Source organism: Pleuronectes platessa, chromosome 23, assembly GCF_947347685.1.
Source record: "Pleuronectes platessa chromosome 23, fPlePla1.1, whole genome shotgun sequence".
NCBI lineage: Eukaryota > Metazoa > Chordata > Actinopteri > Pleuronectiformes > Pleuronectidae > Pleuronectes > Pleuronectes platessa.
In genome coordinates, this window is record NC_070648.1 from 2,950,726 (window position 1) to 2,973,169 (window position 22,444).

The 22,444-nt window shown below is 43.3% G+C and overlaps 5 protein-coding genes and 2 long non-coding RNA genes across 11 annotated transcripts; 4 read left to right on the forward strand and 3 right to left on the reverse strand.

Moving 5' to 3' along the window:
• Positions 1–528: 528 nt before the first annotated feature.
• plod3 (procollagen-lysine, 2-oxoglutarate 5-dioxygenase 3) lies at positions 529–8,800 on the reverse strand. The gene is made up of 19 exons (XM_053415833.1): positions 8,571–8,800; positions 6,066–6,157; positions 5,796–5,932; positions 5,522–5,685; positions 5,315–5,427; positions 4,879–4,942; positions 4,655–4,752; positions 4,120–4,221; positions 3,918–4,049; positions 3,703–3,824; positions 3,509–3,613; positions 3,192–3,317; positions 2,957–3,098; positions 2,768–2,881; positions 2,610–2,681; positions 2,345–2,449; positions 2,111–2,257; positions 1,880–2,005; positions 529–1,742 (listed from the first exon to the last, which is right to left on the reverse strand). Exons 1-19 carry the CDS (start codon positions 8,644–8,646, stop codon positions 1,587–1,589), a joined length of 2,193 nt encoding a protein of 730 aa, XP_053271808.1. The 5' UTR covers positions 8,647–8,800; the 3' UTR covers positions 529–1,586.
• LOC128429974 (cytochrome b5 domain-containing protein 1) lies at positions 7,660–12,755 on the forward strand. The gene is made up of 5 exons (XM_053415884.1): positions 7,660–7,849; positions 10,142–10,351; positions 10,619–10,695; positions 11,362–11,580; positions 11,781–12,755. The coding sequence occupies exons 2-5, from the start codon at positions 10,231–10,233 to the stop codon at positions 12,009–12,011; spliced, it is 648 nt and encodes a 215-aa protein (XP_053271859.1). The 5' UTR covers positions 7,660–7,849; positions 10,142–10,230; the 3' UTR covers positions 12,012–12,755.
• A 197-nt stretch (positions 12,756–12,952) lies between these two features.
• On the forward strand, positions 12,953–15,343 carry LOC128429972 (C-type lectin domain family 10 member A). The gene is made up of 7 exons (XM_053415882.1): positions 12,953–13,109; positions 13,275–13,340; positions 13,428–13,535; positions 13,722–13,814; positions 13,917–14,071; positions 14,341–14,450; positions 14,597–15,343. The coding sequence occupies exons 2-7, from the start codon at positions 13,286–13,288 to the stop codon at positions 14,751–14,753; spliced, it is 678 nt and encodes a 225-aa protein (XP_053271857.1). The 5' UTR covers positions 12,953–13,109; positions 13,275–13,285; the 3' UTR covers positions 14,754–15,343.
• Positions 13,874–14,806, reverse strand: LOC128429981 (uncharacterized). The gene is made up of 3 exons (XR_008333923.1): positions 14,670–14,806; positions 14,202–14,473; positions 13,874–14,085 (listed from the first exon to the last, which is right to left on the reverse strand). It is a non-coding gene; the product is annotated as an uncharacterized LOC128429981 (long non-coding RNA).
• Positions 15,344–17,753: 2,410 nt separating the features above from the next.
• On the forward strand, positions 17,754–19,676 carry LOC128429966 (C-type lectin domain family 10 member A). Of its 4 annotated transcripts, none has more exons than XM_053415871.1 (7): positions 17,754–17,919; positions 18,085–18,150; positions 18,238–18,351; positions 18,524–18,616; positions 18,707–18,861; positions 19,130–19,239; positions 19,383–19,676. In XM_053415871.1, exons 1-7 carry the CDS (start codon positions 17,826–17,828, stop codon positions 19,537–19,539), a joined length of 789 nt encoding a protein of 262 aa, XP_053271846.1. In that variant the 5' UTR covers positions 17,754–17,825; the 3' UTR covers positions 19,540–19,676. The 4 variants fall into 4 exon arrangements, with proteins under 4 accessions (XP_053271846.1, XP_053271847.1, XP_053271848.1 ...); XM_053415872.1 differs by having other exon boundaries at positions 17,755–17,919; positions 18,268–18,351; XM_053415873.1 differs by having other exon boundaries at positions 17,760–17,909.
• LOC128429983 (uncharacterized) lies at positions 18,697–19,568 on the reverse strand. Of its 2 annotated transcripts, none has more exons than XR_008333925.1 (3): positions 19,456–19,568; positions 19,059–19,281; positions 18,697–18,875 (listed from the first exon to the last, which is right to left on the reverse strand). It is a non-coding gene; the product is annotated as an uncharacterized LOC128429983 (long non-coding RNA). The 2 variants fall into 2 exon arrangements; XR_008333926.1 differs by having other exon boundaries at positions 19,059–19,260; positions 19,456–19,503.
• Positions 19,677–20,520: 844 nt separating the features above from the next.
• Positions 20,521–22,434, forward strand: LOC128430572 (cytochrome b5 domain-containing protein 1). The gene is made up of 3 exons (XM_053416674.1): positions 20,521–20,553; positions 21,011–21,229; positions 21,430–22,434. The coding sequence occupies exons 1-3, from the start codon at positions 20,521–20,523 to the stop codon at positions 21,658–21,660; spliced, it is 483 nt and encodes a 160-aa protein (XP_053272649.1). The 3' UTR covers positions 21,661–22,434.
• The last annotated feature ends 10 nt before the right edge of the window (positions 22,435–22,444 follow it).

Consider the following 22,444-nt stretch of genomic DNA (forward strand, 5'->3'; position numbering starts at 1 on the left):
ACATCTATGAAACTGTAATTTTTAAATCAACGGCAGGTCACGAGGGAATTGAACCTTAATATTGGAGTGCGTTGCTACTTTCTTTATCGCCACCTGCCGGTAAAATAGAAATATTACTGTATTCACCACATTGAAGAATTATCAATACATAAAGTATTGCAGGTGAATTCAGATACTAACAGAAAGGGCCGACACTTCATCATATAATCCACCAAATTAATATGTGAATAAATAAATATTCTGACAGGTTTGGTGCTATAATTTAAACAAGGACCCATTCTTACAAATAAAAGGAAAAACTTATAGTTTAAGTAGTTATTTGGTTAAACCTGGATTTTAATAGTCTGAGACTTTTACTTTACTCAACTGTAACTTCCACTTTAATTGGTAAAAGTCATTTCCTGCAGTGAAGCTTTTATTTTGCAGCGCAGACATAAATAAGGATAAAAAAGGAATTTTAATTGAGACAGAAGAGAAATAACAAATCAACTCCACATCTGAAACAGACGAAACAGACGCAGCCCGCTGTAACACTAAAATTATTTATTAAAATCTCAAAACATTAACAAACGTCATTAACAAATAATTTAATGCAGTTTGTACAAAGCTGATTCCTTGTATCGACAGGCAAGCTGAGAAAACTACAGGAGGCGTCAGGCGGAAACCTCGTCCCTTAAACACTTGACACGATTTAAATAAACTTATAAACTGAGAGGAGCCGACGGAGCCACAGTTGCACCTCAGCTACAGCATCAAACTGAAAATATGAAGACATGGAACAACTTTCAAAACGATGAAGAATAAAACATGAAATATAAAAAGGCCTTTAACGTTTTCCCAGTAACAGTTTAAATATCTTGAAGCAGAGTTTTACCCCAGTTTACACGTTTAACATAAAAATACTTTATTTTCTTTATCGTCATTTTTATTAGCGTTAGTCTTTTTTCGATCCGTTTTCTTTGTCGTTTATTTTTCTCCAGTTTCAAACATTCAAAGATCGAAGCTCAATCTGATTGGCCGAGAAAAGCTGATGGCCGTGCTTATGACGCCCATCATCATAACTGGTAATATCCACAGAACATGTTCAGTGGTTGATGATTATGATTTAAAAAAAAATCGAGCTGATCAAAGTTGATCCTGTAGAGGGCACTGTGGATCAAGATTAGAGAAGGAGAGCGCCCCCTACAGGACAATGATCAGTGTAACAGCAGAGAGTTGATGGACACACAGAAGAGGAGTGTGTTGTTTTTGCATAGATTTAGGATGTGTTGTTAAAATAAGGCAGCGCGGTGGCGTTTTCCAACAGACCCTTAATTTTTAAATGTTCATCTCTGTCTCTTTATCTGAAGCTACGAACGACAATAAAATAAAGTGACTCTTACTCTGAAAGGTCAGACTCGTGACACCTGGTGTAAGGACGCACTGAATGCGAGTGATTGGCAGGTGAAGGTTGATCATTCAATCAGAAACCAAACAAAAACGTTTCAGCACGTCTATTCCTCCGTCAAGTCTGTCTTTACTTGTGACGATGAGGCGCACACACACACACACGCTAACACACACACGCTAACACACACACGGATCATTCAGGGGTCAACGAAGGACACCATGATGTATCTGGTCCCTCTCGTGGTGGGCAGCCCCTCGTGGTAGTGGGTCAGACGCCCGGGGTGCATGAAGGTCCAGCCCTTCCTGGGAGACTCCACCTTACAGTCGTAACGCAGGAACCTGCAGCCTCCACCCTGTGACACACACACACACACACACACACACACACACACACACACACACACACACACACACAAACACACAAAGTGAGGAGTCTTTACGAATGAGGAGATTCTTCCTAAACCTTCAACTTGATTTGTTTTGCCGGTACCTCGTAGTCGATGTTTTTGCTGTTCAGAGCAACATTGATGGTGAAGGTGGACGAGTCGTGATGCGGTCGCAGAGACGGCTGCTCGTCGGGCCGGTACCGGACCACAAAGTTCATAATGGCCTGGGACTACACACAAAAGACACACACACAAAAAGCCATTTGATTTGTAACACCGTTCATGAGTGATGCTGCAGAAACAAATACCTTTACTCTGGAGTATCTTGACAGTACCTTGGGGAAATACCCGGGATAGAGTTTTTCAGTGACAGGGGCGATGTACTCCTTGAGGAACTTGAGCCACTCCTTCTCGAAGCCGATCTGGGTCATGTGGATATCCACCGTCGGGACGTTTTCGTAGCCGCCGGCCAGACGCTCGTCCTGAACACAACGAGAAGACAAAGAGTTTCAAAGCTCTAGTTCTCAGGTTTGTTCAGAGAGGGTCGGTCAGACAGGTGAACGTATTACGTTGTGTTTTCCTCCAGACCACTGGTTGTTATCCTCCATGGTCTCCACCAGGTGGTCACACATCTTCTCTGATAAAGCTGGAAACCAGTAAACATCTGGACAGGGCTGAGACACACACACACACATTGTTTAGTTACATGTTCTGAGCTTTTACAGCACCAACTACATTTTTGCATCATTCAACTCATATTGAAACAGAGCGTCAGAGACAAATCATGTGTGTGGGAGTTATTGTTCATCCCTGGTTATGACGATGTTTTGTTACCTGCTCCACGAAGCTCTTCTCATCTTCGAAGATCTTGGAGTAGTTGTCGTTGATGTACTTCTCCTTCCAGTCCTGTAAACAAACACAGAAACACACTCAGCCCTGGTTTTCCTTTTAGTTTTTTCACATGTTCGTTTGATCACGTATGTTCCTCTGACCACAGGGTTGTCGAAGATCTGCCACATGTCCGGGTGCAGCCTGGACGTGTTGAAGTTGGCCGATGCCACCAGACGACCAAACTCGTCGCGGTTTGACACGAACATGAAGATGCCCTGTGGACACAGTCGTTAATCGTCTCTATACACAGCCACTGATGGTCTTTATATACAGTTACTGATGGACGTTACCTGGTCTCTGATGCTCTTGCAGAACACCATGTCAGGGTCCATCCCCTCGCCCACGTACATAGACATCTGGGACAGTTTAGACCTCAACACGCTGCCTTTGATCAGGTAGGCCTGAGTGATGTACGGCACGTTCCACAAACCGCTGGACACACAAGTGATGATACAAGTGTTTCATTAGATCAAAATTAAATCTGTGTGTGTCTCTGTATGTGTGTGTGTGTGTGCGTTGACTCACATCCTCTTTGCTTGGACGATCTCGATGTAGTCTTCAGATCTTGAGTAGTATCCTTCCGGACTCAGAGCGCCCCAGAAGTTACTCCACAGCTTCCCGTGCTTTGACAACATGGGAGCGATGACAGATCTTAGAGAGACACATGACAAAACCAGGAAACAGATTCAATAAATATAACTTTATTCCAAAGACATCACACCCTCTTGTCCTGCAGTGTTTGTGTGATCATACTAACAGACAGAAAACCGAGTAAAGAGTTTAATAAAGACTCTTTCACACCAGGGACCAGAAGAACGTTATGACTTCATGAACACACGTACTTGTTTTCCTCGATCAGGATCCTCAGTGTGTCGGGGTTCGTCAACGCCACGTCAGAGTCGATGCTGAAGTAATAATCACAGGCTGGATCCTTCTTACACGCCTCCCTGCACACACACATAGACACAAACACATGAGTATATAAACCAAAGTTTATTTATTTCTATTAATAACATGTTGAGTGGGCTCCACTCACACAGCCATGGTTCTGGCCTTGTCCTCCTGCAGGTTCTCCTCTGGACCAACCAGCCGGGCGTTGGGGAACAGCGACCTGTGACGCTCCCAGAATCTCTGAATGTGACGCTCGTGGTAAACGACCTGAATCACAGGGGAACAAACACACACGTCAGAAAAGAAGTGACCACAACACGTCACAGAGTTTTCTCCTGTGTGTCTGCGTCTGTGTCGTACGTTGTTGTGGATGAAGAGGTGGATCTTCTCCTTGGGATAGTTGAGCGTGGTGAGTCGGTCCAGGAACTCCTCCATGAAGGGAGTGGCGTGTTCGATAAACACGGCAAAGTGAACCAGAGGCATCTCGTCATCCTGAAAATAACACGTCCCGGTGAGTCAGTGTGAGAGAGAATCTAGGGTTGTGGGGTCGGAGGTCACTTACAGGAACGTCGTTATAGAAAAGCAGGTCGTCGTCACAGCCGCCACATCCACTCTCATAGGTCCACGCCGTCGGGACATAGTTACCGAGGTAATTCAACTGCAGCTGCAGAGATAAAGACACGTCTGACTTGTGATTGGCTCAACACCTCAAACATATGATGTAAATGTTGTACAGTCACAAACAGGCAGCCCATTGTTTTGAAGGGATAGTTCAATAAAAAAATTAAATTCACTCATTAACTTCTCACCACTTTGTCCATGGAGGGCCGGGTGTAATGTGATCTATGCAGGAACACGACCCGAGAGGATAACAGACGACTTTTAGGCTAAGAACTGATTTGAGTCCAATTTGACTGTCAGGGCTTACGGGCACTTTGATGACATCACAGGAGCAGCGACTCTGTCCGGTGGATGTTGTCACTAAGCTGCAGTGTTGGTCAATCAGAGGCTCCCTACACATTCAGAGCTGTGACTGTTTCACCTCAGACACCAGCGGAGCTCACATCACTGGTTCTGATGGGTGACTGGTCTCTTACCTTGGTGGGTCCATTCCCATGGATGACAACAGGGAGTGTGTCGTAGGCCACGTTCCTCGCTCGGACCTTTGACTTCTCAAACTTCAAGACGACTTCATCTGACGGACAGAGACGAAGGGTTAACACAGGGTCCCCAAAAAGAGGGGCACAGGTAAAAACGTGCGTGTGTGTGTGTGTCTGTGTGTGTATGTGTGTGTATGCGTGTGTGTGTGTGTGTGTCTCACCGACGGCTCCGTTCAGATTCTGGAAGATTCTGGATCGATGGTCCAGCGTCATGTTGAACTTGGTCTGAGGAGACAAACATGATGTTAGAACCTTAGCTTAAATGTTTTTATTTATTTATGACATCACAATTCATTTATGACATCACAGGAAGCTACGTATGAAACATGCGACGAACACTGAGATCTCCCGCGTTTGCGTAGCTTTGAAGTTTTTGACTCTTGGTGCTGGCTAAGCTTCATGCTAACGTGCTATGCTAGCTGTCCACACTAAAGGGAAGTACAGAGTCAATAAACTTGTCTGCCTTCTCTCTCCAGGTTGTCGAGCGACACATGGCGTTAGCGTGTTCAAAGTGAAAGTCAGATGACCAGAGAGCCGTTTAAGATCTATTCATGGTGAAGGTGGTGTATGGTTGGTGTCATGGTGGTGTCAGTTCACCCGCTGTGTCTTGTCCAGGTAGATCTTGGTGTAGAAGAGCTGGTCGTCATCACTGTCCTTGTTCTTCCACTGCTGAACGATTGCACTGAGATCTGGAGCGAAGCCGATGAAACCTTAACAGAGAGGAAGAGTTTCATCATCATCACTTTCATTTCACTTTGGGATTCAAACATTGTGTCCATGTGTGTGCGAGGTTTAATGTCAGACCTCCTGAGTTGAGGTAGCGTTTCCCAGAATGCACCACAGGGTACTTTTGGGCCAGTCTCTGGTCGGGCCAGCAGAATCCCTCGGCTGAGAAAACCACTCGATGACCCAGACGCTTGAATTTGGAGAGAACCTCGTCCGGGCCCGCCGCAAAGATGACGTCATAACTACAGAGACGAAGAAAGAAGAGAAGAGTGAAACACAGAGGGAGGAGTGGTGGGACGGGACAGGATAGAGTTGTATAACACACACACACACACACACACACAGTGCTTACCTGTCCACGAACATGATGACCATGTTGGTCTTCTCAGAGTGTTTGAGCAGCTCCTTCTTCAACCATCTGACCTTCTGACCTCCACCCACTGTCCGAGCAACGTCACCTCCCTTCCACTCCTCCCCCAGACCCAGAGCCTGCACACACACAAACACACACGTTAAGATTCCAGTCGTTACATGTTTGTTTTCATTGTTGTTTTTACACTACAGTTATTGTTTCTGACCTGTTGTGTGTGTGTCTGTGTGTGTGTGTGTGTGTGTGTGTTACCTTCACGGTGTAGTTGAACTCCCTGATCGTACTCATGAAGCGTTTGAAGCCGTCTGTCTCCTCGGTGGCCGCGGTGATCACCAGCAGATTTTCTATAAGGACAATACCATGACATCATTAGAGATATGTATTAAATCAACATGAAATCAATCACATGTTGGATTCAACACGTGAGACAGCTGAGTCAAGCAGGTTTAATGGTGTATAATTAATCTATACTTTGACTATAGACTGACGGGACAAGAGGCCGAGCTGTCGGAGCAGACAAGTCCCGACTCGACTCAGCGAATCACGGGTCAGGATTCTGCTCCCACAGGTCAAACTGGGACGCTCGTCAGGGGAACGCTGCTCAGCAAACTCCTCGCCGCCTCCAGGCTTCCCAGGAATGTGGGGCGAAGTGAAACTCGTCAGAAAAACCTCAGGGAAAGTTTAAGAGGTGAGGGGCAGGAGCAGGAGGATGGGGGGGGGGGGGGGGGGGAGACAGACGCCTCCTTGTCCTCAGTCACAGACTCTGTGGTTTCAGCAATGGGGACGGAGAACAAACTCAAACTCTCATCTCTTCCGGGGCCCAGAAGACCGGAGGGATTATTCCCAGCTGCTGCAGATGTTTCAACGGTGCGTTCAAGGCACGTAGGATTTAACGCTAACAAGAGTTTAAGGTTTTTTTTAATTATACAACTTCTTCATTTCTGTCTCACAGTGTAGTCACAACTCAGACTGATTGTAATCTGATTACCTGTCACATGTGACTTCAGTACTAGTGTGAGAAATGGAAGTTTTGTCAATGGATTTATAACAGCTGTTCACTAATCTAATACTCAAGTGTTAAAACAACATTCACACGACTGTCTAAACACACACACACACACTCAGACACACACACACACACAGACACACACACACACACACACACACAGCTGTCTTAACAGGAAACTGTTCCTGCAGGTCAGACACAAACAACAAGACATTAAAGCAAAGAAAAGAATTGACTTTAGTAACTGGAAATTATTTAATTATTTGTATTTTACTGGAAAATTAAAGAATCTTAGTTCTTGCTAATTATTTCAGAAAACAGATTAATTAGTGTCACAACTGAAAATCCGGTCTGGATCAAACTGAACCTTGAATCTGTTCATTTCGCAGATTGAAAACACAAGAAGAAGAAGAAGACGCAGCTGCAGTCTTCACCTCGAACGATATAATGTTTGAACCACGAGGACGTTCATCTGGTGCATTTGAACTAGTCTGGAGTACTGTAGTACTGTGCAGTACTGTAGTATTGTGGAGTACTGCTCTTGAAGGTGCTGATGCTGGGAGTAATACCATAATGATGTTACCATGGCAATCACATGAAGCTCTTCGTTAAATTTCTCCGTTCAACGACGACAATCCCACACCTGACGACACGCAGACTACACACACACACCGTCTATTAACCAATCAGAGTCGAGTACAGCTAGACGTAGGTGATGACGACAGGTCGTACAGAGGTCAGACTTAATTCTTTAGTCCCTAAGTTACAACGTGAAACCAAAACTAACCCGATCAATGAAACACTGGAACACGAAGCTCGGTTCAGAGGAGAAAACTTCCTCAGTCGTTTTATTCTTAAGCGTGAGAACCTGCTGCTCTCTGCTCTTCACATGTGAATAAAAGTAATCCATCTTTTTCACGTGAGGTAACTGAAGGGCTGGACCTGGCTCACTCTGTGTGACTGACAATGGCAGCACTGACAAGAGAAGCTGTATTTGATATCAGGACAGAAATCTGATCATCGGAATCAGGTCAGTGTCTGAACAGGAGGGTGATTGATCAGCTGATACGAGGCCTTCACAGGCACAGTGTCAATAACTTTGATTTCTGGTATGAATCATAAAACCTGTAAGTGTCCAGGTATCGATGAGGAGAAATGAACATGATGCAAAACTACTTTATACATTTATAAAACTAAGAATTGAACAGTGGGAAGAACCAAACTACAAATCTGACATGAGCCTCTGATTATTGTAGAACTGATCGACCAGCGAAGATTGTAATTGAAATCTATTACTTGAAAAATTACTTTCATGATTTATTGTTATTGATTTATAAGATCAACTTTAAGTATATTCATTAGTTACAGCAGCAGATAGTCAGAATGAGGTCGATAGGAAAACACGTGATAAAATAAAATGTAAAATAAACTGTCAATAAAATTAGAATTTTTAAATTTAGATTAGATGAACTTCCTGTGGATTAATCGACTGGTCGGTTCGGCGGTGAATTAACGAGCCTCCGGGCGACGTTCAAAGTTGAGAAGTTTGAGGTTCAGTGATTTTCTACGAGTTAACATTATTAATAAACTCAAGGTTGTATATTAATGTTCAGGATCAAAGCGTCAAAGAGACGTTATGGTGAATAACAGCGCAGTTAGCAACAGTTAGCTCGGAGAACCAGAGCAAGGCAGCTCCAGCGGGACATGGTGGTCCTCCTGGCCGGGCAGGGGACCCTCAGGAGCGGCCTTACCTGCAGAGGGGCTCCGCTGATCGGCTGATACGAAGCTCTGGAGGAAGAAGAGCGGCAGCAGAGCGAGGGGAAACATGGCGGCGGTTTGAAACGCGAACGACTGAGTTCAGACAGTAAAACTCAAGCTTCACTTTCTCCTTCTTCTCCTTCTTCTCCTCCTTCGTCCTCACTCCATCAGCTGCGAGACTCTCACGAGCTGCAAATGTCGCGATGACGTGAATCTTCCCGAGATGTCAACACGAGGAAAAAACCTGAGCCCGCCCCATTTCCGAGGGACAGCCAATGAGAAGAGGTACTCGCTTGAGTGACGGGTATGCTGAGCAGTCAGCGCGTCGAGGCGGCCTCGGACGAGCCAATCAGCGGAGGACAAATGGAAACGAGAGGACAGAGGGTTTTTTTCGTGGCAGAAAGTTCGTGAAAAACCGTAAAAAGTGTAGGTTTGCCACGTGTGAGAGAGAGAGAGAGGAGAGAGAGGGGAGAGAGAGACAGAGAGAGAGAGAGAGAGAAGCTCACTTCATCAACTTCATTTTATTAAGTCATTAACCTGCAGTTTATCAATTAATAAACTCGAGTTTATTAAAGAAACTACATTAATGAAAAATATAATAGTCACTACTGAAATGAAAAAATTAAACTTAGAGAGAGAAAGAGTGACCTTTAAAAGATTGTTTCACATTTCATTCCATTTGTTATTATTGTCCAACGACAGCTTATAGTTATTTATATAGAATAATCCACGCATAGAATAAAACAAAAACATTAAGATAAATGAATCAAGAAAATGCCAATTATTATAAATAGCAGGTTAAGCAAAGTTGGATAAAACATAAACCAGCAAAATGTCACAGACCCAAATAAACCCTCAAAAGTGTGTTATAATACTTTCAGCTTTTATTTTGTTTGTTTCATGTTATTCTTGTTTGAGAGTTAAATGGATCAATGATCCAGAGCAGTAACAATACACAGCCTGTCAAGACTTATTCAGCAGGCTTTTATTTTGAAATCCGGGGATTCTTTCCCAGTGTAGAGGTCAAGGCGTTTGGTCTTCTACAAGGTCAGAGGCCCTTGATCTACAAATACTTGACTGGCTTTACTTGTGTTCATATAGAATTAGACGGCTGTAACATCAAAGACACCTTGACGGTCTTTGATGTGTTGAGGAAAACAGGGAACGAAGAAGACACAGTAGATGGACATTTAGTTGGATCAGAGATATTTGATATACGCTTATTCAAGTGAGAATTGGGACAGTTTTATCAAGTAGGTATGTGGAAATAGTACCGCTCAGGGCAGTGTCATTAGTCTAATATCGTTTTCCATTATGATTAATGATGGGTTCTCTCCAGCTCAGGGTGATATTGGGCGGACTCTTTGCTAATGATGGAGCCTTGAGGAACAGGGGATTACAAACATTGGCCGATTGGACAATGCACAAAGGACATATAACAAATCCCTCTTTTTTGAATCATTAAATTTTGACGCCTTAGCACTGTCGGTGCTCAGGCCTTTGTTAATGACCTAGGTTATTTAACGAATGAATGTTTCTTTATTGATGTTTTTCTTTGATGTAGTTAGGCCCGCCCCTGCTCCACCTCCTTGTTGCCAGAGTAAGGTCGCCATAGTAGCGTGACAACACCGGAGCAGAAGTGTTCTTGTTAACATGAGCAGACAGAAGTTCTTCACTGCTGCTGAAGTCTCGGCTCACAACACCGCCGACGACCTGTGGGTGTCGTTCCTGGGTAAAGTCTGCAACCTGACCCCCCTGATGAACCAGAACAAAGGTGGGGTAACAGCCGGGAGCTACACCGGTTCTTTTCTTCTCTATTCTCTGCTACTGCTCTACTCTGCGTGTTGCAGACAATCAGTAACTGTATATAACAACCACAAGAGACTGTACAAGATGATAAATGACCGTTTATAACACATTTCAGCTCTTTTGTTTGAATGTTTGGTTTTTTATACTTTTTATTATTGTCTGATTTATATTTTAATTAATAATATATCTGTTTTAAAATGTGAATGATGAACATGTGTTTGTTTCTGTTTAGGCGACCTTCTGCTGTTACCCATCATGGAGTTTGCAGGAAGTGACATCAGCTGCTGGTTCGACCCTGAAACCAAAGACGTGGGTGATAAAACACATCAGCTGCAAAGTCACAGCTAAACAGTCCCCTGTAGTTTCCCACACGGGGGTCAGGCCCCTCTGACGGGTCCCCAGATAAACCTTAGGGGTCAGGAGGTAACATAATTAAAAGAAGAAACAGCCATTGATTAGTTTACTTTGACTGCAGATTGAAGATACCTGACTCCTGTGCTGAGGAGGAGTCTTAAGCTCCGCCTTCCTCTGTGGGAGGGTCCCTAATGCACTGCACACTGAGCCTGAATACACACATTACATTACATTTCATTTGGCTGACGCTTTTGTCCAAAGCGACTTACAATTAGTACACTCAACATTCATGAGGGGCCATAGGGGTTCAGTATCTTGCCAAGGACACTTCGGCATGCAGATGGGAGAGAGTGGGGTTTGACCTGGCAACCTTCTTGTTGAAGAACCATCACTCTAACCACTAGGCCACACCACTCAAACAAAAAAGAATGAAAACATGCAAAGTCAAATGTGGTACTGCAAACACCAGACATATTTCGAAGTAGAGGCAATCATCTCCCCTGCTCGTCTCATAACAAAAGTAAAAAGTATCAGAACATAGAAATACTCGATTACTATCACTTGAGTAAAAGTACTTGGTAATCTTCTCTGCTGGATTTACCTGCATGTGTGTGTCCTCAGATCCTGAAATATGTGGATCCACTGACCAACTGTGTGAGGTACTACACCCCCAGGGGGCGCTTCGTGCACGTCTCCCCTACCGGCCCCCGCTCCAATTGGGCCAACGACTTTGGCGAGCCCTGGTGGAAGGACCGACGCTACGAGGTGGGAGTGCTGACGACTAAAGCCAGGTGGATACGAGTCATCAACGTGCAGACGTCACAGGAGCAGCTGCTGCAGGTGAACTGATCACGCGAGATGCATTCTGGGTAATGGGTCTGAGTTTAGCCTAGCTCAGCACAAAGATTGAAAGCAGCAGGAAACAGGTAGAAACAGATATCAGTAACTTTCACTGCTCATGGGTTTGACTGAAGTAAAGTATTAGAGCACTGAAGTTTATACAGTTTGTCCCAATCTGATTTCCCTGCGTTGCTCCTCAGGTGTGTTCAGAGGAGACTCTGGACGAGATCCTCCAGCGTTACCTCCGCTACAACTCTCACGCCCGCAGCTACAGCTGGAAACATGAAGGAGTAAGTCTGGACATGAGCAGGACGCTCAGTGAAAACAACGTCCCTGATGAAGACCACAAGCTGGAGGAGCTGCGGCTGGACAGCGACCTCTTCATCACCGCCCTCCTCCTCCACTTTAGTGATGACCTCACAGAAGGATGACCTCTGACATCATGAAGGCCCAGTGGACAGATGTGACATCACAACACAAGTGTCACCTGACAGGAAAATGAACTGCAGCTGTGAGAAAAGTAAATAGATACAAATTCAGAGAGCTTCTGTATTTTTGATGCTGATTGATTTTTATATCATATTATTTTACATTTGTGTTTCCGAGATACATATGTGTAAATGTATATCTACACACAAACATATGCATGTGTGTGTTGATCTTTATAAAAACATACACACACACACACACACATACATATAAATAAATAAATACACACAAAATATACGTATCACGTGTATTATATCAGTGGGTATTTGTTTGTGTTGTTGTTAATATCATGTAAACTTGTGTTGTGACCGTGTTGGGCTCATCCAGTTTCCATTAGATCAACGCCTTGTGGGCGGGGCTCTGGAGTAGCAGCGGCCACTTTGTTTCAAAAGTTTAATTTTAGTTCGTGAACTTCTCTGTTCTCAGAAAACACAAAGATTCTCATGATGGTTAAAATTGAGGAAGTTTCAGTATCACAATAAACAAGAAGTGTTGATAAATACCACAGGGGTACTACCCTACTCTGCCAGTCAGGCACTGGGAACCATAGGGGTACTTTTACTCTGATTACTCTAGTACTACACCTGACAGGAAACTGAACTGCAGCTGTGAGAAAAATAAATAAATACAATAAAAAGAGAGCTTCTATTTTTTTTTGCTGATTATTATATCCTATTATATTAATTCACAGTTGTTTCCAATATATATATATATATATAGGTAAATGTATATCTACACACACACATATGTTAGTGATATATATATATACAATTTTTCTTATATAGTATATCCTATAGTTCTCAGAGGTTGACATAAACCCAAAGAGTCCCCAAATGGTTAAATTGAGGAAGTCAGTTTTAGTCTCAAATAAAACAGGAAGGGCTGATGAATATTCATAGCAAACTAAAGATGCAGAACGAGGAAAGCTGTGAACTTTTAGTGAAGTGATGAGTGGACGATTTCATATTAAAATAGAGAAGAAGACAAGTCCTCAGAAACAACCAGATTCTTCTTCAGCCAACTTCAACAAGTGAGGAAATGTAAATATGATTAATTTTTACATCTGAGTCCTTTTAATTTATCTTAAATGAAAAATCTGAACTGGTTCAGTAAAAACTACGATATTTGATTCTGAGCTGGAAAACAAAATGTAGAAATAGAATCAGGTTTATATTTGAGTAACTGTCGTTGTCCTCATCTTAAAGAGACAAAGACGATGATACGTCACCTGCGCATGAAGAAACAACACGAGAGCGTCCAATGGATTAACGGTATGTTTCACTGGAAAAACATTAAACACAAAACAACGACCTGACTGATGAAGTGATGAACTGTCTCTCTACCTGTCTGTCTGTCAGAGCCTCAGTCTGTCCCTGTCTCAGGTGTCTCCAGGTTCACACGTTTGATGGTTCCTGCTGTCTCAGCGACAGTCTTCCTGATTCTGATCATAAATCTGGGAGTTAGCTGTGAGCACACACACATTAATTAAGTGTATAAATTAAATGATTATGTACTTTTAGCAGGAAATACAAGTAAGATGCTTTATGAAGTGTGTGTGTGTGTGTGTGTGTGTGTGTGTGTGTGTGTGTGTGTGTGTGTGTGTGTGTGTGTGTGTGTGTGTGTGTGTGTGTGTGTGTGTGTGTGTGTGTCAGTGTCGGAGACGTTGAAGCACCTGTCGGTCACTGACTCTCTGAGCAGGAGTCTTACTTCGATCAAATGTTCCCTCGAACAAATCATCAACAACAGTAGGTCCATTAATCACATTATTAACATATGACTGCACAAGACACATACTCACACCCATGTACCTGTCTGTGAACCTGTCTGTGGATCTGTCTGTCTCGCAGGCTCAGGGTTGGACGGTTGTTGTCCTCCTGATTGGAAACTCTCTGGCTTGAGTTGTTATTTCTTCAGCCGTTCAGCTTTGTCCTGGAATGATTCCAGAGCCTGGTGTGAGGACCATGAATCTCACCTGGTCATACTCTCCTCGGACAGGGACTGGGTAAGTCCATGTGTCTGTTAAGGGCAGAGGATGCCGCACCTTGTTAATCCATATGAAACCAACTGATTTGAGAACATGTGCTATACAAATAAAATGTTATTGAAGATTGATTGATTGAACCGATGCTGACCACAGGCTGGTTTTGAAGTCATGTAGGTGAGACAGTAAGACGACCTGGTCTCTACTGAAGAAACTCACAAAGACTACGGTGTCATCTGCGTAAAGACAGACTTTAAATGGTTGGTTATAGAAACTTGGTCTCTGTCCAGGACTTCGTGACCCGTCACACAGTTCCAAATTTTTTCTGGGTGGGTCTGAGTGATTGGAGAACTGGAACGTGGGAGTGGGTGGACCAGACTCCGTTCTCCATGGACCACAGGTAAACCCGCAGTTTGAGTTTCTCTAACAACAACAACAACAACAACTGCTGCATTTACATTAAAGCAAAACATTCACAACATTTAGGCAAACATATATTAAGTAGGGTACGTATTCACAGATTGTTGTGTGTCATGTGGTTTCCAGACGGTGGCGACCCGGTCAGCCTGACAACTGGACCGGTCACAGGCTCGGGCCCGGAGGCGAAGACTGTGCTCACCTGGACTGGAACGGACGCCTCAACGACCTGCACTGCTCCAAAAAGATGCGGTTCATCTGCCAAAAGCTCAGCGGTGACCCCTGAGCAAACCGCTCGGCTCCGCCCACGCAAGTGTTCACAGATAAAAAACATAGAATTATCAGTGACGAGCGGCTGTCAGAACCAGATATAAAACAGAACCAAATATGTCTGACGTTATAATAAACCGTTTGGAAAATAAGTGTTTTCTCCCTTTTGTACAAAATGCAGTGGAGTACACAAAGCTGCCAACTTGAAAGACGAGGAGATTCCTCCGCCCCTCGCCTGCATGTTCTCCACATGTTCCTGCTGCTGCTCCACATTAGAAACACAATGTGTTTTTCTCCGTCAATCTCGAGTTTCAAGTCTTCTTCAACACAGGATGTTCATTTTGTAAATTATGGTCTAGTAAGTTTCAAAAAGAGCATAAAGCTAGTGATGGCGAGATGAAGCAGTGACGCTTTCCATCCAATTGGTTCACTCATGGGCTGAAGCATCATGGGGCTTCATTTGCTCTACTGCATCATCAAGTGGTCAATACATGTAAAACAGGCAGAGTGAGTATAATGACACCAAGGCTTTGGTGTGAAGCTCTGAATTGATTAAATGAATGTATGATGTTTGTGATGCCAATACATAAATTATGAACTCATTAATATGGTGTCGTCCTTTGTGGTGGTTTCTTTTTTATGCAAACAAACGCGCAATAAACTCCCTAGTCCACAAAATGTGATAATTTTCCTGAACTGTCAGATAAAAGCAGTAAAAGGTTTAATACGACATGAAGTCGAGCAAAAGTGTTAAATTGGAGATGTACTGTGATTTCAATTAAAATTTTAAATAGGTCAACAGAGCAACCAGACAGAAAGTCACCACAACACCACAGGGGGAGTTACAGGCATTTTATCTATTTCCAAACTGTGCTCTAACTGGTGCAGACTGCCGGCACAAGGAAACAGGTTAGTTAGTTAAGAGCTCCTATTTATTTGCCTCAAATTACTCAACTTAAAAAGGGAAAATTAAACCCAACTCATCAAGTTCAAATGTTCAACAGGAAGAGGATGCTCAGCTGGACGGTGGAGTCGCTCTCTGGCCGATTCTTCCTCCTCACGTCAGCGCTCGGTCAAAGGTTCACAGTTTTCTAGCTCAGCGTTCTCCACAGTCCACCCAATGAGCCGCTCTGATGGGATTTAAAGAAACAGCCATTGATCAGTTTACTTTGACTGCAGATTGAAAATACCTGACTCCTGTGCTGAGGAGGAGTCTTAAGCTCCACCTTCCCCTGTGGGAGGGTCCCTAATGCACTGCACAATGAACCTGATACACACAAATAAAAAAGAATGAAAACATGCAAAGTCAAATGTGGCAATGCAAACACCCGACATATTTAAAAGTGCAGGCAATCATCTCCCCTGCTCGTCTCATAACAAAAGTATAAGTTATCAGAACATAGTAATACTCGATTACTATCACTGGGGTAAAAGTACTTGGTAATCTTCTCTGCTGGATTTACCTGCATGTGTGTGTCCTCAGATCCTGAAACATGTGGATCCACTGACCAACTGTGTGAGGTACTACACCCCCAGGGGGCGCTTCGTGCACGTCTCCCCTACCGGCCCCCGCTCCAATTGGGCCAACGACTTTGGCGAGCCCTGGTGGAAGGATCAACGCTACGAGGTGGGAGTGCTGACGACTAAAGCCAGGTGGATACGAGTCATCAACGTGCAGACGTCACAGGAGCAGCTGCTGCAGGTGAACTGATCACACTAGATGCATTCTGGGTAATGGGTCTGAGTTTAGCCTAGCTTAGCACAAAGATTGAAAGCAGCAGGAAACAGGTAGAAACAGATATCAGTAACTTTCACTGCTCATGGGTTTGACTGAAGTGAAGTATTAGAGCACTGAAGTTTATACAGTTTGTTCCGATCTGATTTCCCTGCGTTGCTCCTCAGGTGTGTTCAGAGGAGACTCTGGACGAGATCCTCCAGCGTTACCTCCGCTACAACTCTCACGCCCGCAGCTACAGCTGGAAACATGAAGGAGTAAGTCTGGACATGAGCAGGACGCTCAGTGAAAACAACGTCCCTGATGAAGACCACAAGCTGGAGGAGCTGCGGCTGGACAGCAACCTCTTCATCACCGCCCTCCTCCTCCACTTTAGTGATGACCTCACAGAGGGATGACCTCTGACATCATGAAGGCCCAGTGGACAGATGTGACATCACAACACAAGTGTCACCTGACAGGAAAATGAACTGCAGCTGTGAGAAAAGAGCTTCTGTATTTTGATGCTGATTGATTATCATATCATGTTATTTTAAGGTTGTGTTTCTGAAATATATATATGTAAATGTATATCTACAAACACACATGTACGTATGTGTATGACGATCTATATAAAAACATACACACACACACACATATAAATAAATACGTACACACAAAACATACAAAACAGATGTATTATATCAGTGGATATTTGTTTGTGTTGTTGTTAACATCAATGTTGACTTGTGTTATGACTGTGTTGGGCTCATCCAGTTTCCATTAGATCAACGCCTTGTGGGCGGGGCTCTGGAGTACCAGCGTTCACTTTGTATCAAAAGTTTAATTTTACTTCGTGAACTCCTCTGTTCTCAGAAAACACAAAGATTCTCACGTTGGTTAAAATTGAGGAAGTAACAGTATCACAATAAACAGGAAGTGTTGATAAATACCACAGGGGTACTACACTACTCTGCAAGTCAGGCAGTGGGAACCATAGGGATACTTTTACTCTGATTACTCCAGTACTACACCTGATCTGCAGCTGTGAAAGATCTAAATAAATACAAATAAAAAGAGAGCTTCTATTACTATTTTGCTGATTATTATATCATATTATATTATTTCACAGTTGTTTCCAATATATATATAGATAAATGTATATCTACACACAAACATATGTTGGTGATATATATATTTTTTCTTATAAAGTATAGACTATAGTTCTCAGAGGTTGATATAAACCTAAAGAGTCCTCAAATGGTTAAATTGAGGAAGTCAGTTTTAGTCTCAAATAAAACAGGAAGGGCTAATTAATATTCATAGCAAACTAATGATGCAGAACGAGGAAAGCTGTGAACTTTTAGTGAAGTGATGAGTGGACGGTTTCATATTAAAATAGAGAAGAAGACAAGTCCTCAGAAAACAACCAGATTCTTCTTCATCCAACTTCAACAAGTGAGGAAACGTAAATATGATTAACTTTTACATCTGATTCCTTTTAATTTATCTTAAATGAAAAATCTGAACTGGTTCAGTAAAAACTATGATATTTGATTCTGAGCTGGAAAACAAAATGTAGAAATAGAATCAGGTTTATATTCGAGTAAATGTCGTTGTCCTCATCTTAAAGAGACAAAGACGATGACATGTCAACTGCGCATGAAGGAACAAGACGAGAGCGTCCAATGGATTGACGGTATGTTTCACTGGAAAAACCTTAAACACAAAACAACGACCTGACTGATGAAGTGATGAACTGTCTCTCTACCTGTCTGTCTGTCAGAGCCTCAGCCTGTCCCTGTCTCTGTCTCAGGTGTCTCCAGGTTCACACGTTTGATGGTTCCTGCTCTGGCAGCGACAGTCTTCCTGGTTCTGATCATAAATCTGGGAGTTAGCTGTGAGCACACACACATTAATTAAGTGTATAAATTAAATGATTATGTACTTTTAGCAGGAAATACAAGTAAGATGCTTTATGAAATGTGTGTTTGTGTGTGTGTGTGAGTGTGTGTGTGTGCGTGTATGTGTGTGTGTGTGTGTGTATGTTTGTGTGTGTGTGTTTGTGTCAGTGTCGGAGACGTTGAAGCAGCTGTCGGTCACTGACTCTCTGAGCAGCAGTCTTACTTCGATCAATTGTTCCCTCGAACAAATCCTCAACAACAGTACGTCGATTAATCATATTATCAACATATGACTGCAAAAGACACATACTCACACCCAAGTATCTGTCTGTGGACCTGTCTGTCTCGCAGGCTCAGGGTTGGAAGGTTGTTGTCCTCCTGATTGGAAACTCTCTGGCTTGAGTTGTTATTTCTTCAGCCGTTCAGCTTTGTCCTGGAATGATTCCAGAGCCTGGTGTGAGGACCATGAATCTCACCTGGTCATACTCTCCTCGGACAGGGACTGGGTAAGTCCATTTGTCTGTTAAGGGCAGATTGATGCTGCAACTTGTTAATCCATATGAAACCGACTGATTTGAACATGGGCTGTACATATAAAATGTTATTGATGATTGATTGATTGAACTGATGCTGACCACAGGCTGGTTTTGAAGTCATGTAGGTGAGACAGTAAGACGACCTGGTGTCAACTGCAGATACTCACATAAACTACAGTTTCATCTGCGTAAAGACAGACTTTAAATGGTTGATTATAGAAACTTGGTCTTTGTCCAGGACTTCGTGACCCATCACACACGTTCTAATTTTTTCTGGGTGGGTCTGAGTGATTGGAGAACTGGAACGTGGGAGTGGGTGGACCAGACTCCGTACTCCATGGACAGCAGGTACACCCTCAATTTGATTTCCTCCGACAACAACAACAACAACTGCTGCATTTACATTAAAGCAATACATTCACAACATTCAGGCAAACATATAGAAAGTATGATACGTGTTCACAGATTGTTATGTGTCATGTGGTTTCCAGACAGTGGGGACCCGGTCAGCCTGACAACTGGACCGGTCACGGCATCAGGCCCGGAGACGAAGACTGTGCTCACCTGCGCAAGGACGGACGCCTCAACGACCGGCACTGCATTCATCAGATGCGGTTCATCTGCCAAAAGCTCAGGGGTGACGCCTGAGCAAACCTCCCCGGCTCCGCCCACACAAGTGTTCACAGATAAAAAAGATAGAATTATCAGTGACGAGCGGCTGTCAGAACCAGATATAAAACAGAACCAAATATGTCTGACGTTATAATAAACCGTTTGGAAAATAAGTGTTTTCTCCCTTTTGTACAAAATGCAGTGGAGTACACAAAGCTGCCAACTTGAAAGACGAGGAGATTCCTCCGCCCCTCGCCTGCATGTTCTCCACATGTTCCTGCTGCTGCTCCACATTAGAAACACAATGTGATTTTCTCTGTCAATCTCGAGTTTCAAGTCTTCTTCAACACAGGATGTTCATTTTGTAAATTATGGTCTAGTAAGTGTCAAAAAGAGCATAAAGCGAGTGATGGCGAGATGAATTAGTGACGATTTCCATCCAATCGGTTCACTCATGGGCGGAAGCTTCATGGGGCTTAATTTGCTCTACTGCACCATCAAGTGGACAATACATGTAAAACAGGCAGAGTGAGTATAATGACACCGAGGCTTTGGTGTGTGATGCTTTGAATTGATTAAATGAATGAATGATGTTTGTGATGCCAATACATAAATTATGAACTCATTAATATGATGTCGTGGTTTTGTGGTGGTTTCTTTTTTATGCAAACAAACGCGCAATAAACTCCCTAGTCCACAAAATGTGATAATTTTCCTGAACTGTCAGATAAAAGCAGTAAAAGGCGTAATACGACATGAAGTCGAGCAAAAGTGTTAAATTGGAGATGTACTGTGATTTCAATTAAAATTTTAAAAAGGTCAACAGAGCAACCAGATAGAAAGTCACCACAACACCACAGGGGGAGTTACAGGCATTTTATCTATTTCCAAACTGTGCTCTAACTGGTGCAGACTGCAGGCACAAGGAAACAGGATGGTTAGTTAAGAGCTCCTATTTATTTGCCTCAAATTACTCAACTTAAAAAGGGAAAATTAAACCCAACTCATCAAGTTAAAATGTTCAACAGGAAGAGGATGCTCAGCTGGAGGGTGGAGTCGCTCTCTGGCCGATTCTTCCTCCTCACGTCAGAGCTCGGTCAAAGGTTCACAGTTTTCTAGCTCAGCGTTCTCCACAGTCCACCCACTGAGCCGCTCTGATGGGATTTAAAGAAACAGCCATTGATCAGTTTACTTTGACTGCAGATTGAAAATACCTGACTCCTGTGCTGAGGAGGAGTCTTAAGCTCCGCCTTCCCCTGTGGGAGGGTCCCTAATGCACTGCACAATGAACCTGATACACACAAATAAAAAAGAATGAAAACATGCAAAGTCAAATGTGGCAATGCAAACACCCGACATATTTAAAAGTGCAGGTAATCATCTCCCCTGCTCGTCTCATAACAAAAGTATAAGTTATCAGAACATAGTAATACTTGATTACTATCACTGGGGTAAAAGTACTTGGTAATCTTCTCTGCTGGATTTACCTGCATGTGTGTGTCCTCAGATCCTGAAACATGTGGATCCACTGACCAACTGTGTGAGGTACTACACCCCCAGGGGGCGCTTCGTGCACGTCTCCCCTACCGGCCCCCGCTCCAATTGGGCCAACGACTTTGGCGAGCCCTGGTGGAAGGACCGACGCTACGAGGTGGGAGTGCTGACGACTAAAGCCAGGTGGATACGAGTCATCAACGTGCAGACGTCACAGGAGCAGCAGCTGCAGGTGAACTGATCACACGAGATGCATTCTGGGTAATGGGTCTGAGTTTAGCCCAGCTCAGCACAAAGATTGAAAGCAGCAGGAAACAGGTAGAAACAGATTTCAGTAACTTTCACTGCGCATGGGTTTGACTGAAGTGAAGTATTAGAGTACTGAAGTTTATACAGTTTGTTCCGACCTGATTTCCCTGCGTTGCTCCTCAGGTGTGTTCAGAGGAGACTCTGGACGAGATCCTCCAGCGTTACCTCCGCTACAACTCTCACGCCCGCAGCTACAGCTGGAAACATGAAGGAGTAAGTCTGGACATGAGCAGGACGCTCAGTGAAAACAACGTCCCTGATGAAGACCACAAGCTGGAGGAGCTGCGACTGGACAGCAACCTCTTCATCACCGCCCTCCTCCTCCACTTCAGTGATGACCTCACAGAGGGATGACCTCTGACATCATGAAGGCCCAGTGGACAGATGTGACATGAAAACACAAGTGTCACCTGACAGGAAAATGAACTGCAGCTGTGAGAAAAGAGCTTCTGTATTTTGATGCTGATTGATTATCATATCATGTTATTTTAAGGTTGTGTTTCTGAAATATATATATGTAAATGTATATCTACAAACACACATGTACGTATGTGTATGACGATCTATATAAAAACATACACACATACACACACACACATATAAATAAATACGTACACACAAAACATACAAAACAGATGTATTATATCAGTGGATATTTGTTTGTGTTGTTGTTAACATCAATGTTGACTTGTGTTATGACCGTGTTGTGCTCATCCAGTTTCCATTAGATCAACGCCTTGTGGGCGGGGCTCTGGAGTACCAGCGTTCACTTTGTATCAAAAGTTTAATTTTACTTCGTGAACTCCTCTGTTCTCAGAAAACACAAAGATTCTCACGTTGGTTAAAATTGAGGAAGTAACAGTATCACAATAAACAGGAAGTGTTGATAAATACCACAGGGGTACTAAACTACTCTGCAAGTCAGGCAGTGGGAACCATAGGGATACTTTTACTCTGATTACTCCAGTACTGCACCTGATCTGCAGCTGTGAAAGATCTAAATAAATACAAATAAAAAGAGAGCTTCTATTACTATTTTGCTGATTATTATATCATATTATATTATTTCACAGTTGTTTCCAATATATATATAGATAAATGTATATCTACACACAAACATATGTTGGTGATATATATA

Excerpts from the sequence above, each read along its gene's own strand:
- plod3 (XM_053415833.1), bottom strand. The coding sequence starts at position 8,646 with ATGTTTCCCCTCGCTCTGCTGCCGCTCTTCTTCCTCCAGAGCTTCGTA. Across the intron at positions 3,614-3,702 it reads AAGGCCAGAACCATGGCTGT|GGAGGCGTGTAAGAAGGATC; the intron begins GTGAGTGGAGCC and ends GTGTGTGTGCAG. Across the intron at positions 3,099-3,191 it reads ATCGTCCAAGCAAAGAGGAT|CGGTTTGTGGAACGTGCCGT; the intron begins GTGAGTCAACGC and ends TTGTGTGTCCAG.
- LOC128429974 (XM_053415884.1), top strand. The coding sequence starts at position 10,231 with ATGAGCAGACAGAAGTTCTTCACTGCTGCTGAAGTCTCGGCTCACAAC. Across the intron at positions 10,352-10,618 it reads CCTGATGAACCAGAACAAAG|GCGACCTTCTGCTGTTACCC; the intron begins GTGGGGTAACAG and ends GTTTCTGTTTAG. Across the intron at positions 10,696-11,361 it reads TCGACCCTGAAACCAAAGAC|ATCCTGAAATATGTGGATCC; the intron begins GTGGGTGATAAA and ends GTGTGTCCTCAG.
- LOC128429972 (XM_053415882.1), top strand. The coding sequence starts at position 13,286 with ATGATACGTCACCTGCGCATGAAGAAACAACACGAGAGCGTCCAATGG. Across the intron at positions 13,341-13,427 it reads GAGCGTCCAATGGATTAACG|AGCCTCAGTCTGTCCCTGTC; the intron begins GTATGTTTCACT and ends TCTGTCTGTCAG. Across the intron at positions 13,815-13,916 it reads CGAACAAATCATCAACAACA|GCTCAGGGTTGGACGGTTGT; the intron begins GTAGGTCCATTA and ends TCTGTCTCGCAG.
- LOC128429966 (XM_053415871.1), top strand. The coding sequence starts at position 17,826 with ATGAGTGGACGGTTTCATATTAAAATAGAGAAGAAGACAAGTCCTCAG. Across the intron at positions 17,920-18,084 it reads ACTTCAACAAGTGAGGAAAC|AGACAAAGACGATGACATGT; the intron begins GTAAATATGATT and ends CTCATCTTAAAG. Across the intron at positions 18,352-18,523 it reads CATAAATCTGGGAGTTAGCT|TGTCGGAGACGTTGAAGCAG; the intron begins GTGAGCACACAC and ends TGTTTGTGTCAG.
- LOC128430572 (XM_053416674.1), top strand. The coding sequence starts at position 20,521 with ATGTTCAACAGGAAGAGGATGCTCAGCTGGAGG. Across the intron at positions 20,554-21,010 it reads AGAGGATGCTCAGCTGGAGG|ATCCTGAAACATGTGGATCC; the intron begins GTGGAGTCGCTC and ends GTGTGTCCTCAG. Across the intron at positions 21,230-21,429 it reads CACAGGAGCAGCAGCTGCAG|GTGTGTTCAGAGGAGACTCT; the intron begins GTGAACTGATCA and ends GTTGCTCCTCAG.